Genomic DNA, 15763 nt, shown 5'->3' with positions numbered 1-15763 from the left:
TGTAAAACAGAATTTGTCTGTACACACAGTTTTTAAATGTGGATGGAAACCTGTTTTCTGCTGGTTATTTTCTTGTCATTTAAAAGTGAGACCAAAAAGGGACATCAAATATAAGCACAATGTGGCAACAATCAATCTGTAGCTAAATATGCGCCTGCTTCAAAAATGACAAAAGCCTGCTACAGCAAGCAACTAGAAAACACTAACATTGCCATACAGATGATGGAGTGGCAGAATTAATTCTCAACAATTCTTATACTCATAAGTGCCACCAAGTGTCATCATTACTGAATTGCTCTTTATTACTTTGTCACTTTATAATGTGAACCCTATTTTGAAGGAGATGACCATAAAGACTGGACAGAAATTTCCACTCGGCTAATTTCAATACCAAATGAAAACCTGTTTGCTATTTATATACTGACCTGCCAAGTTTCATTTGGAAAAAGGGCTCTCAACTATAGCAGAAAAAAACACTTCTCCCATGCATTGTTCTTTCAAGAGCTTTAATCCAGTACAGTGAAATGTGAATGCAGTGTAACTTCACCGTTTGATCACCCAAATGATCACCTATTGATTCTGACTGCAGAAAGAACCGTGGTACTGAGAGCATTAGAGGCTCCTGTCTCCTGTCTCAGCACCTTAATCCCTAATCTGCTTTCCTCCTAGTTGCGTTCATTGGGCTATTTGTAACACAGGGCACACCGCACCACTAAAAGCACCATTCTGGAACACTTTTAAAGTCTCCTGTGAGAATTGGAAAATCTTTCAGCAATTTGATCTTTGACAGTGTCTGTGGCAGAGCATTGCTGATTTGTAATGGTGACCTTGGGAGACATTTACACCAAGAATCCCACAAAACTTGGTATAACAAGCAGTCAGTTTTCATGAGGGTGTTCCATCCATCAAAACTCAAGGGTCATTTCAGGGGAGTTGGATTGTTTCTGATTACACAGTGAATCTGATATCAATACTTGGAGCACGCTGGTTATACCCACACAGCCAATTGCTACCGAACAACAGCATACAAATAAAAGTGTGACAACATGAGTGGAGTAGATTTTAGGTCTGTGATAAGCAATAATGTGATGAGCTGAACTGCCACAGAAACACACTAGACAAAGTTAGTCACTAAGTTGCAGAGAATCAGCGAATGTGTGTGTCCGTATATGTGCATGCATTTGTGCAGGTGTATATGAACTCTCTTAAATACGAACTCTCCAGTGCATGGCGCTGCATGAAATTCTTATTCCAACATTTTCAACCTGACAGTTGTTAAGCCATAGCCAACAAATTTCCAGCGTCTGGCCTTGAATATGAGCATTGGGAACAAAGAGCGGGCCTTATAACGTGAGATAATCGAAGCGATGTGGCGTCTGGGACTATCATCTACCTAGTCTGACAACTACATGTTCCTTGACATTGACCAATTGGATGACAGAGTACTCTCTAGTGCACACAGGTAAACATGGCTTAGAAAGTGAGGGATGCTGCTATAGCAGCAGTGGGGTAGAACAGTGAAATGGAGGAAAGCTTCTAGCTTCATGGACAAACTGTCTCTCTTTCCATATTGTCCTTTTCACGACACCCAGACACAAGTCCACAGTTATTGTTTTTTTCTTTCTTTTCTTTTTCCTTTTGGAACACAAATCCACCAGCATCACACATCGTGCTTCTGTAGTCATGACTTGCAGTTTCTTTATCCTCCTCTCTGTTGACCTATGAACTCATGTAAGAATGTGAACAATGTCTGGCTGGCATCAAACATGTAGTCCCTTAACCCTGCCTTGGTCCCCTAACGAAGATGCCGCAAACATTTATGGCACTGTAAATGCCTAGTCTGTCATAGTGACTATCGTGAAAGACAAAAATGTAGTCTGACCCCATCATTATAGGAGACAGAGAGAACCCAACTCACGTGCGTGCTCAAAGCCGGTGCGCATGCGTTTGTAGAGCTTGCATCTCCACTCCCAGGCCTTGAGCTGCTTCTCCTTGTCAGACGGCTCCAGACTCAGGTTCTCCCTCATCACCTGCGTGGACAGCTCACTGGCTCTCCTCTGAGCCTCCTGCACCAACGCTGAGAGATGGGCCTCCCGGCGCTCCTGGCTCACAACTGAAACATGAAACACTGCCGCTCAACCAGTGCACACTCCTGGGACTCTCAGAGACAATTTCAGTCAACATCCAGTACACTACATCTTCATTTGTTTTACCTCAGCATTTCTGCTGTTACCTTCTCCTTATGAAAATTTCCAGTTATAGCCTCCACAGTTTAAGTCACAATCAGCAATTGTTGAAACAGCAGCATGGCTGCTATAAAACTATAAGTCACAAGTTCACAAGCAGAGAGCCTGTACTTACTGCATTTTAGTGGGTGAACTGATAACACCCTGCATCTTGATGGGTGTTCTAATATAAGGGATTTGCCATCTACCATTTAAACTACAGAAAGGGAAAAATGTGTGGAAAGTTGTGCTTGTTAATTTTCTTAAAATAAAGACAGGCACAGAAGAGTCTAGGGCAGGTATAGAGCTGAGAATGAAGGAAGGTAATTGATGTCAACCATCAAAATGGGACCAGAAAATGTCAGACTGACTGTGTTGGGCAAGACAGTTATGGAGCTATAACATGGCAACCTAGAAGTGATACCACATATAGCACCCAGAACAGCAAATACTGAGACTCTTTCTTTTCTCAACAATGGATCTGTCAGGACTTTAGATCGGCTTCAAGAAAAATTACCTTGAACTCCCTGTGGATTGGGATCTAATACCAAAAACTGAAAGCTTTGAAGCCAATATCAGTTGAGTAGCTGGGTTTTGTACAGTTAGCTATCAGTTATCAGACCCAAGTTTAAATTTTATTCCATGATGAATTGAGATTGTTGATAAATATGTAAGCCAAAAGCATCCCATGTTTAAGTTTGTAATTTTTACTGACTGCCAAGTAGATAACAGAGTATTTTGCTTTTATATGAGATCTGAATTTCCAAGTCTTCAAAAGGGGTTCCTCACAGCCCACACTTTGCCACCCCACTTTAATTCTATTTCAGGCATCCAGAGATTTGATCTCCTGCGTTGCTCATTGACCAAAATGTGCCCCTGCCATCATCCTGGGGCAGCTGTTTCACTTGGAACACAAATCCAAGTTGCAAACTTTCCATTCATTTTCATAAGATTAACTTCAACAATATGATCTGAACAGCTACTGGGGAAACCAGTTATCTCATTACAATCTTCCAGATAGTTACACTTTAGACATATTTTGGAAGTGTTTCCTTCCAGATTCCACTGCAAAAGAGGATCACGTTAAAGCACTGCCATCAAAATACACACCACTTTGGAGCTAATGTTGTCATGAAGAAATATCTCAAAAAAACATGTGAAACTGCAAACTGAGCCAAGTAAAACACACTAAGATAGGACCAGATGATTAATAGTTACTGAGACTAAATATGCAGGACATATGCTTAAATTATTAAAAATGTCCTGCAAATTATTAAAGTGAATGATGCTTCTTGCAAAACATTGTTACAATCATCGTCTTTTTAAACCAAATTAAGCGATAAAATCCTAATTGACACAGCAGCAATGCAATTACATCTCCATTAAGTCTGAAGGTATAATGTTGCTGCTTGTCAATGCCAGTGTGTGTGTGACTGCACAGCATACAGGGCTAGAAAATGAACGTGCTCGGCAGCAAGCTGGAACACACTGCACTGTGTTCGGCCATATAGATTTGTCATGGTAAAATGAAAGCTGCCTGGCCAATCCTCCTTGTGGGCTGTGAATACCACTGCATGTTCTTTCAGAGCCTTAGTCATAGACCATGACAGCAAAATAAACAAATAAATACATAGCTGAAGAAACCCTCTTTCACTGGGGCTGTTCTGCTTGGCCCAAGCCCCTGGAGACGAGAGCTCTCCAGAAGAAATGATAAAGTGTTGTCGTATCTGAAAAAAGGCGGCAATAAAACTAGTCAGCCTTGCTTGGGGGTCTGCGGTGCAGTGGAAAAGGCAGCAATATTAGCAGCCTTGAGGTGCAATTTCCTGTGCTGTGAAGATTGACATCTGGCCACTACGTGTGGTTAATTGAAAAAACTATAAATTAATGGGCAAGTCTGCCGATAGTGTCCCGACATACACAGTTGGCAGTGTGGGGACGTGGTGACTGTTCTAAATATAGACATTATGGGGACCCAGTCCAGCCCATAAACATGCGTTAACCTCAACCTAAGGCTGGACGTTCAACCTGTCAGGCGTCTTGTTGATTGATTTACTTGGCACTTCTGGCCTGACATAAATATAATGCAGAAAGCCCAAGAGGGGAAAATACGACAATGTTTATTTTCTGTTTGTTTACAAGGATCGGATTGTGCTGTGGTGAAATGTTTTGAAATTTAACTGCAGCCTGGGTACAATAAATCACTTAGTATAATTGCCCTACGTTACATGCATCATTGGAAAAGTTAAACCATTAAACGACAAACCTTGTTAAGATTTTTCAGGGGGGGGGCAGGAGGGGAGGTGGATGCCGTGTAATGCCCCCCCTCGTCCTAACTGCCAGACTGTAGTACAGAGCTCTCTGTTTCCTTACAGACAACATTCGGCTTTTTCAGGCACGCGCTGATTCAAGCTCTCAATTCTCGTGGGGCTTTTTCCCCCATGTTGGTGTAGGAAGTAAGAAACACCTGTTCCACAGTTGCCAACTGATTTCAAAGCTTAATATCCTATTGATTAGTTCAAGGGTATTGCATGCATAACAGATCCGCAAGTGCTGTCTGTACCGTACATTGTTTACTGCGTCTCGCAATTTCTCCACAACTTCATGACCCTGAAGACCTGAAATATCTCACAAATGTGGCATCAGCAAACGCTTTCAATATAATGCAGTATGCCTTTGCTAGATTAAAACCCTCTTGTTCATAAACTGATTAAACATTGATATTTAAGATATTTAAGATTTTGTGTGCTGTCTTTGTTTTTGAATAACTTCTGTGCAATGCAGCAGAACATTTACAGTGTTTGTGTTTCAATAAACATAGAAGGGAAGGAATGCTGCATGATTAACATGATATTTTTATATTTCGCTGATACATGTTAACTGAAACCATGGACTTCCAAAAATGTGACATGCCAAGTTTTCTACTGTTATAAGAAATCAAACAACGAGGCAGACAGTTAAAATTCCATCTGCGTCCATCAGTCTGTTCTGAAAACCAATAAAATATTGTGGTTAACAGAGCACTGTAGTCATAAACCAAATGGTTATGACAGGTGTCATTTTATGTTTATGACACAACTGTGAGTGCTAATGACAGCTGTCATGGAAAGGTTTGCTTATTCCTGCAGTTGCTTAATGCACAGTCCACTAAAGCAAAGTATAAAAAAACAACCTCCTTTTGCAAATACCAGTTTCTACTGCAAGCAACTTGTCAAATTAGTGATGGACTGTTTTTTAGTCCAGACAGTCAAAATCAAATGCTGGACAATCTTCTCTTGATGATGAATTACTGTAATATAACTTCAAAGACTGAACATTCCATTGGTAAACGGCAGCAAAACTACCAAAACAGTCACCCTCAACCAAGGGTGAAAGGGTAAACACCTACATACACCAAAAGTGTGCAATAAGTTGTCTGCCGTCTTTAATGTAACAATGTAGTTATTAAATACATTTCATGTAGTAAAATATACTATCAATGTGCAAATGTTTAGAGTTTATTATTCACAAAAAGGACTGTATTCCATAGGAGCATACTTAACAGTATCATGCTGTAGCTGTTTAGAATAATATGATACTACTTTGTCCAAGTTTTCCAAGATTTTCTGTGTGTTCTATTCTATATAAAACTGTACATATACAAATGCACATCCACATACAAATACATATTCAAAACCACATCAAAAATAATCACCACTGAATTAAACTACAAACCCACCTAAAACAACTGATCTACCTGTGTGAAAAGTCCCTAATATAACTGTCCACCTCTCAAGCAGTCCATGTTGGGTCCAATGAAACCTACACGCTGATGATCTGAAGCGTCTACAGGCTGGGCCTGCAGGTTTACTCACAATGTGGGCTTTCCTTGGCACCTGCTTTGAGCAGCAGTTTGGCAATGGGCACATTGTTGGTCATGATGGAGATGTCGAGTGGGGTCAGGCCCTCGCTGTTGGGTGTGTTGAGGTCTAGCTCGTCAGCCGTGTACTGGTACAGCAGGATCTGTACGCCATCCAGGTCCTGCTGCTCCACCACCTCGAAAAGAGCCTCGCTGCTGTGCACATTCTACAGCAGGGAAGTAGAGAGCAAGAGTCGCATGACCGATCTGGAGACAGATGGAGTTGCTAAGACTATGCATGTAGGAGGGTGATGCCAAAGAGAGCAAGCTGAAAGGGCCTCCTTCATTAGTTATGAATTAATGTAGAAAACCAATGCAGCCGTATCATCTTCATGAAAGGCCACAGTAACATGAATGAATGTTAAGTGAACATAGTCGCTCTGTGAACAGCTTATTAAGGAGGCAGGAAAGCATTTGTTTTAACGGTGCTTTCCTATTATGGGAAATGGCATTTCTGAAGGAAGCAATAAATGATCAGTGACATTTGTGGAAGAACCAAGACATGGCAAAACTACGATATATATAAAAAACCCAAATTAACTAAACATTTCTGAGTAAGAAATGATGCAACATACTACTTTGTAACATCAAATTTGAACATTGCCAGCCAGTGTCATAAGAAGCGATTTGGTCAATTCCTAAGTGGAGATGCAAATTCAAAACAACCCCCCCAAACAAACAAACAAGGTCAAGGTAAGTCAAGTCAAGGTAAGATTAATTAAATCCATACTGGTCGCTCACCGAGGCTTTGCGGACGCGATCTGAGCGGCCAAAGAAGTAGACGTCCTCAAAAGAGGAATGGCTGCCTTTCAGCTTCTCAGACAGGTTGCGGTACAGGCGCTTGGCCGCACTCGGGGAGGCGGGGCCTGCCCCCTTCTTGCTTTGGGTTAGCTGCAGGTTCTGCATCTGCTGGGTCATGCTAACAGAGAAGGTCCTGAGGAGGGTAAGGGCACAGCACCGGAACAGTGACACGAGTGCACCACAGGAATTCAGAACGACTCCTGGACATGAGATTATTGCCTGTTTTTTTTTCTGACTAATTTCTGACTCATTAGTGTCTGACAGATGGATAAAGTACAGTGATTAATGCAATAGAAATAGCTGCTTCAACAGGCCTTTAACCTTTCAGGACTCCAAGTTACTTCACACATTTTTCAACATCTGAGTGTTTTGTGCATGTTTGACAGGCAGAAACAGCTATGACATTTGGCTTCATTCTTATTCGTAATCTACAGCAATCATTTTGACATACTCTATTGATTGCAAAACTTGTTCCTTGATCCACAAAATAATCCAATACCATGTTTGCTAAATAAGACGGCAATGACAAAAGCAGACGTCGTTGCATTAAAAAGACATGTCAAAGTCAATGTCCAAAAAACAAGCCCTAAACAAATTATGACATCCAGTTTGCTTAAATATGACAGAGAGTGGTTCAACTGTTCACATTATTTGAACGCCAAGGGTATCTTTAAAGACTGAGCTCAGAAACAGACACTGAAACGCCTACTCATATTAAAAAGAACTTCCGTCATAACAAGCGAAAAAACTGAAAAGGCATGAAACAAATGCAAAAAAGTGACTTAACAAATAGTAATGTTATTTCTGTACCGTCACAGAGCAATATGGTATGTAACCGTAACAGCCGAAACTGAAAACAATTTCACAGTTTTTAGACATGACTGAAGAAAGACTGAAGCATTCGGCATGGTTGGACTGCGTGTACACTGTTCTACGATGCAGCATGTGGGTCCATGGAAAACTGCACCCTACAGAAGCATGAAAAAATAATTATTTGAAAGAAAAAAAGAAAATCTTTAATTGTCCTCAGCTGACATTGATGGTTTCACTTGAGAACCACAGGGATCCGTGTGATATTTCTCACCCCAGCGGTTATGATCCAGTCAGACATGACATTACAGCACTGCTTGTTTTTTGCTGCTTGCACCAAGTTTCTGCACAAACACCCACACAGCCCTCCACTGTGGAGGAGCACAGCTTCTGACACCAGCCACCAATTTAGCCCATAAGTTTATGCCTTCTCTCAGCACCCTCTGAGGCAAGGCTTATGCCCACAACCAATTACAACAATCAAAAACACAAGGCAGGCAGAAGAGGGGAAGAACACCTCGGTGGCAAATGGTGCAGAGGAAAAGTACAGGTCGTACCTCTGCCATCTGAGGTTAGGCAATTAGAGCTATGTCGTGGGAAAGGGGAGGGGGAGCGAAAGGGTACTCACCTGTCAAGGCTCTGCGAGCTCCCTGGAGAACCGCTGAAGAAGAGAAGTGGTCGAAAGTCCCTGATCAGCGCTGCATTGCTCTGCCTTTGGTTGAGTTTCTGAGCCAGGCGGGAGATCTTGCTCTCAGATCTGCTGAGACAAGCAGGAGACAAGCCTGGGTCAGACCCTCTGGAGAGGCTGAGCAATGGGAAGGGTGGCTAGCTCAGGGCTTGATCACAGGCGACACGCTCTGAAGCCCCAAACGGATACCCTTACTCTGGGTAGGCGACCGGGAGCACCAGGTGATCACCAGAGCTCTCCTATTTATGCGCATCTCGCCACTGAGCTGGGCTTGCTAATGCGCAAGGAAGAGGGTGCAGAGAGGAGATGGAGGGTGGAGAGAGAGTTGAGTGAGAGAGAGAGAAAAGAGAGAAAGAGAGACAGAGAGCAAAAGAGGGGAAGGGGAGGCGAGGGGCATTCTGTCAGTACTAGGATGAGCAGCACAGAGACAACAAAAGCACCCAGGCATTTAAAGCAAGGACCTACTGAGCATGCTCACAGCAGACAGAGGAGGGGGGAGGGAGAGAAGAACCTGTTGTTCCTCCTCTATCATCACTCCTGCTCACTCCTGCATTGCTTATCTGCAAAAACAGGCATCTAATCCCTCAACACAAAAATCAGCACTATGACTGTCAACAAGATACAACAGTGGCCAGCAGGGCGCTGAACCCTAGTGCGCACACTGATATGCATACACCCACACACACACACACACACACACACACACACACAAACACAAACACAAACGCACACACACACACACACACACACACAGGCAAAATGTTGCTCGTTCTTCAATATATGACATCTGCACGGTTTGAACAGCCAATCTGATGAGCACTCAGTGTTCTAGAAATCAAGAGCCGAATATCACCACAGCTGTATCCAAAAGGGATATCACTCAGGGATGCAAAAACAATACTACAGGCAAATCTCTAAGTCAGTTTGACAGTGTATGTATTTGCATTGAAAATCCAGCCAGCAGTAGAAGCTTTCCAGGCTCAGTTTTCCACTGGAAATAAAAAGGACATAGGTTTTGGGTATTATGCAAACACAGTCTTATGCTTTCACGAAGGACATCACATTTAGAATTCTCCATCTCTTAATGTAATGCTTTTAATGCATTATTACCAAGTGGATAAAATTGGTCTAGTGCAAGTTTGGGTACCTAGTGCTCCTGTGCATAAGGTTTAGACCACTGTTCACTGGAAAATTACAGTGCCATCAATCCCAGATAATAATTTCTAATAAGACAAAAGTGCTAAAATCTAAATATAGAACATGATAATAAAGTTGAAAAACAAACAAAAAAACAAACCAAATCAAACCAAACAAAAACAACTTAAGCATATACTGCAAGTCATGACTTTTCTAAATGGGCCTCTGAAGAATAGTAAATTACACTCATTTTGTTCATTACCACAGCACTCAATGGCATATTCCAGCATGGCCTAATTTCATGTTTCTCAAACAGTACTCCTATCTAATTGCCCTGCAATATTACCATGTTGGACAGAGTGGTGGTAATTAATGATGGTTGTAGGCTACTGAGTAGTTAATCATCTCCGAGTGTTTAGAGTCAACATTCCTAATAAAGGCCAGCAGAGCAGTAATCTCTTGGGTCAGGCCGCAAAGACACGTTTCTTAATACCTGCACATGATGCAGAGGACAGGAGAACTAGTGTGCATGTTAACGAACTGACTGACTTATTTTCTCACGCATTTATCTCACCAATCAAGTGTCATCATATTTACATTCTAAGCAAAGAGCTCCCAGAGAAAGAAGACCAAAGAAGAAAAAACAAAGATATTACCAAGCTTCCAAGAGTGTTACAGTTTATGTGAGGAGATCTTTCACAACACTGGTGGAAGATGGAACTAATCACACTGCAAAGCTGGGTGTACAGAAAAGACGTTCTGTATGAATGTGATGCAATCTGAAAATGATCATATAAGATTATGTAAAATGAGTATATGAGTAACAAATGTTAGGGTTTCTTACAACTTGTTACAGTAGAACTGACACTGACCTGCTGCCATTTCCAGGGCGCTTACAGAATGTCAACGAGCACAGTGGAAAGTAGTCTGGGGCTGAGGGTGCTACTGTACTTATGCCACATTTAAAGCCCGCGAATAAACAAATGATGCATGTTTATGTAAGAGTGTGAAGTGAGAGTAGACCCATGATTTACAGTCCTACTTATACAAGCGGCCGTTTGATCCAAGCACAAGTGGCCCCAGTATATCCGTTCCTTATCTAGAATAAAGCGCATTAGTTGCCACTCCAAAACAGCAGCACATTTTGTTCTTTTTAACAGTCATTTCATAACAGCCTTATCTTCAAGAGGCCTAGCAAGCCATTGACATATGGCTTGTCAATGGGTATTAAAAGCATCATGCAGTTTGGTGTTAATGTAATTTGCGTGAGTTAGTAATTATAATGCTTACAGTCCCCATTTTCAGAATGAGACAGTTATGCTGTTCAGACTGAATTAAAATCTCCAATCTCCTTTACTCAGTGGAAACTGAAGATATGCTTCAACTAAAACAAAAAAGACTACTTATAATAAAAATCTATAAAAACAGATATAAAATTACAATGGTACAAAACTTTATATGAAAGCAAACTAATCACACCAGAATATTACACCAGTGGTGTGTTATACCAGTGCACAGTCAAAAGGAAGAGCCCTGAGGGCAAGAAGGGATAACCTACACACTCAGATACAATACACAAAATCTTCAACAACATTGTCCATGAGAAGAGAACAAAGCTGTTTCCATAGCTGCAACTTAAAAGCAAAGCTCTCATCATCTTGCATGTGAATACTCACAAGCCACAAGCCTAATGAACTGTGACACTAATGATACTGCAAGAAGGCCATATCACCAGGGTGTATATTCACATCTGCCCTGTCAATGGACATGCTTGGCAGGCAATCAAAAAGGAAAAGAATGCACAAAAACAGGTCATTTCCAAGCAAAAGTAACCCGTAATGCAGCAAATATGGCGCAGCCAGTCTCAGAAATGGTGAATTTGATCAATGCATTGTAGCTGTTAGATGTCAGTTTAATGACGGTGGAATATCACATCTCTTTGTAAAGTTTATCAAGAAATATCTACTGAAATAAATTTACTAGAAGAAGAAAAATTACCATATCAAAGTGCAAAGTTCGCCTCAGCCAATTAACTAACAGATAATAATTTTATTGATAATTAATGAGAGACAGACAAAGTGAGACTGCATCAAAACAACAGTCAGCTGAGTCTGAAACATGGCTGCAAATTACAAATACTATACATGATAAACTACAATAATTGAAATTGTTGGTGAAGTTGTGTTCATACCACAAAGCCAGCCCTATCATTCTGAATACATTAACCTGATTCACTGTGCTTCTCTCCAGCCTCCCACCTTAAAGATACTTCCTGAACCATCAAGAGACAAGCGTACAGCAAGCCAGAAGAAGGAGAGCTATGATATGAGTCACTGTGTCCAATCAGGAGATGCCAAATCAAGTCACGACAGTGTAAAAAGGCAGCTCTGTGCTCACAGCAGGCCTTTGTGTTCAGCTCGTGTTCCGCTCAAGGCTAAACACTCCATTTGCATGGGAAGCGCAGCAGAGCATATGAGCAGCCTTGAGAGACACATGTCATCACTGAAGAATACACTGCTAAGCTTGTTTTCTACTAGCATTAAAGGCCAAAATGCACAGGTTAGTTTGTTTTCAAACAGCACATTCAGCTACAAAAAAAATGGATAACATATAGGGTATGTGAGAAAAGAAAGCTATAGCTATGGATTAGGTAAAGCAAAAACCGAGTTTACCATGGAGGAGATGCTGAGGGGTGTCCCTTAAACACAAAACTTATGAACTTATGAACTGATTACTGATGGTCTTTCTTATGGTCTTTTTAATCTAGAGATGCTGCAAGCAGATATCCTACAAACACTCAGACACAATATATCGAAGTGAAAGTTAATGTAAATTTTACAGAACCCTTTATATAAGCCTAACTAAATATATGTGGGCTGATTCCTGTGTTCTGAGCCGATGTGAATTAAATTCTTATAAACCAGTACTGCTGAATTGAAATCATGATTTTGAAAGACACAAAGAGCTGCGATTATACATTGCTAACAACATAATGATTCTTAAGAATAGTTTACAAGATTGTTTTTTTTTTAAATTTACCTATATATTTTTGTCCAGACTATTTAGTGGGCCAGCCTAGTAGGGGCACTTCTGCTCACTGACTGAGTGACGTGCATCTGTGCAGTAGCTAGCTAAGTTAGTCACATACACAAAGTAGTTATGAGTGAAGACAACAACAATCACCGTGTTTCCTATAATAGAGATTGTTGTTCTGGCATTAATTAGCTAAGGAGTTAAATGGATGGATTATATCCAATAATTATTATTTTCAATAATGTTAACCAGTGGCTTTGTTGGACAAAGCTAAGAACAAACATGAGCCACTATTAGAAAGCCAACAGGCATATTTAGAATAACTAATATTTTAATCAATATTATTTTTTATAATATTTTAATATAGATCATTCATATAATAATCAATTATTTCTTGTGCACTTCAGTTTTAATTATATTATTTCCTTTTTTATGATCCATTAGAGTTCCAAGGGACTTAATTTTTTCAAAACTTTTGTTAGTTTTGTCTATGACTAACAATTGCAATGTATAAAGTGAGCTAATCTTTTGGCACTCTACACAGCAGATTATCTTGAAGGCCAGCAAGCCTCTAGGAACAGATGTATTTTTGTTAGCAGTAAGACACAGATGTTGCACACACGTGTGAAAAATACAGCGCAGTGGATGATGGTCTAGATAAGCTAGGCTTGCCAAATTGGCTTGTTCCTACCATGACAACAGTTGTAAAAGTTTTATAATAGTGATGTTTAAAAATATTTTAGAAAACTGCATCAATTCTTCTAATTGATTTCATTAGGATCATATTAATGCAATATATGACTTGTAATTTTGCTTGGAAGTTTAAGAAAAATGACAGTATATGGACCACGTACGCACACCTGGAGCTTGGAAACTTATCTGTTATCCAGATATAAATCTTTAGTAAAATTCACGTGTTTATTAAACCATATATTAATGTATTCATGTCAAATTTGTCTCTTTACATTATTTTTTTTTATATACAGTCAAAGGTTTGGACACACCTGACTGTTTTTAATAGTACTAAAGTAATAAATCTAATGGATTATGCTTAAGTTTGTTTCTAAGATGAATATAATTTGGAAAGATGTTATCCTATATATGAATTTATTTGTAAAACACACACAATTTTAAATGCAAATAATTTTCTTTCAGAACTTTAGTTCCTCACCCCACAAGTGCTTTGCATATGTGAGAATGGCTTTATATATATATATATATATATATATATATATATATATATATATATATATATATATATATATATATATATATATATATGGCTTTATATATATGAAGCTGGTTAAGAGAACACCAAAAGCAGGTAAAGATATCAAACTAAAGAACAGTTACTTCCAAGAATCTAAAATCTAAATTTATCACAGCATAATTTTATATATGTTATTTCTTTGGTTTGATACCTACTATGTTTACTTTTAAATGTAGAAAATAGTAAAAATAAACAAATAATAGGTGTGTCCAAACTTCTGATACTGTACTTTTGGTACTGTACACACATATATATACACATATATACATATATATACATATATACATATATATACACACACATATATACATATATATACACACATTATTTATATATATACATATATATACACACATTATTTATATATATATATATATATATATATATATATATATATATATATATAAAAATATATATATATATATATATATATATATATATGTCTTAGGTGTAAGCTTCAGACATTGAAGCCACTGTTACCTTGCTTATAAATGTATATCAATATCAATTTGAAGCCTCATCTCTTTAAGAGAAACCATGAAACTATAGATACGTCACCTTTCTTTAGTTTTTTTTTTTTTTTTAATTGTGACTGTCAGAGTCATATGCAAGAGTGGAGTCAAATACAGATTCAAAGAAGGAAGGGGTTTTAATAGGAAACACTGGCAGACAAAACAAAGTCCATAAACCAACAACTGAAACGTGAGACAGGCAAAGGCAGCAACCAGGAGGCTAAACAGGGCAAAGAAAGATACCAGGACTAGGCCATGCAGGACAATGACAAGCAGGCTGATGGAAGGCAAAACCAAGCAGGCTGATCAAAAGGCTTGGAAACATGAGAGTAAATCCTGGCAAGACTTTGCAAAGAGACACAAACAGGGGTGTTAAATACATGGCAGAATAAGAGACAATGAGGACCGGTTGCATATTGAGTTGTTTATTGAACAGTCAATAAACTGAGGAGCCTGATCTGATAAAGTCGATGGGGGATCATGGGAACTTGAGTTCTTGGTGACTGTGACAGGTGCATTGGGAGAAGCAGACAGGGCAGAAGCAAATCCAGTACATGTTTATTATTATGGCTTTAAAGATCATTAGGAAATCAGCAGTTTTTCTACTTACACTGAAGAATAATACTAATTCATAAGTTTCTTGAAGTTAATTTTAAATGTTATATATAATTATAAAATATATATATATATATATATATATATATATATATATATATATATATATATATATATATATATATATATAATCTATTGCAGCTGGGAGATTTATGTTATGATTAGGGCCCTACAAAATTCATGGCCATGAAAATCATGTGAGATCAGACTGTGAAATCAGACTGTGAGATCAGACTGTGAAATCCCAGGAGATATCCGACTTTCCATGAAATGCAGGAAAAATGGAAAAAATTACCATGTATGAGACTTAACTGGACAGGGCAGAGTTAAAAACCAGAGCTCATAGCTTTTTTCTGTTGCTATGGAGACCAATCAAACGAGAACATCACATAGAGGATTTCCTAAAGGTAGCTAGCTAGTTACTATGCTAGTGCTCGCTATGTAGTCGAGTGATATTCATTAAATCTGTTATTTTTGAGAAACTTGGTGAAATTAACCATTTTTTCCCATGAATTTAGTAAGGCCATAGTTTAAGACAAATCATCATGGAGCTAAATAATGATAATGATCTAATAAAGTTAGCATATTACTTGTTATAAACAAACATAAAGGATAATAATTGTATTAAATGATGAAAACGGAACCAATTTCATGGGAGAGCCTGGACAATAAAAAAAATCTCTATACACCACATTGACAGAACAACAAAAACAGTTTATACTACACAGTAAGATTTTTTTTTCCTTGGAGCCCAAACATCAGTCATCTATTCGGTTC

At 39.0% G+C, this 15763-nt stretch overlaps 1 protein-coding gene across 1 annotated transcript in view; it reads right to left on the bottom strand.

Annotated features, from left to right (window-relative positions):
- Positions 1–15763, bottom strand: part of ankfn1 (ankyrin repeat and fibronectin type III domain containing 1) — a 59736-nt gene that overhangs the window by 21239 nt on the left and 22734 nt on the right. The window contains exons 7-10 of the mRNA XM_027013329.2: positions 8360–8488; positions 6862–7054; positions 6077–6287; positions 1919–2113 (exon numbers count right to left, since the gene is read on the bottom strand). Coding sequence (XP_026869130.2) covers positions 1919–2113; positions 6077–6287; positions 6862–7054; positions 8360–8488 — 728 coding nt within the window. The remainder of the gene's footprint in view (positions 1–1918; positions 2114–6076; positions 6288–6861; positions 7055–8359; positions 8489–15763) is intronic.

This window comes from Electrophorus electricus, chromosome 14, assembly GCF_013358815.1.
Source record: "Electrophorus electricus isolate fEleEle1 chromosome 14, fEleEle1.pri, whole genome shotgun sequence".
Classification (NCBI taxonomy): domain Eukaryota; kingdom Metazoa; phylum Chordata; class Actinopteri; order Gymnotiformes; family Gymnotidae; genus Electrophorus; species Electrophorus electricus.
Note: the sequence above shows the minus strand (reverse complement) of the source record. Positions and strands in the feature narration are given on the sequence as shown.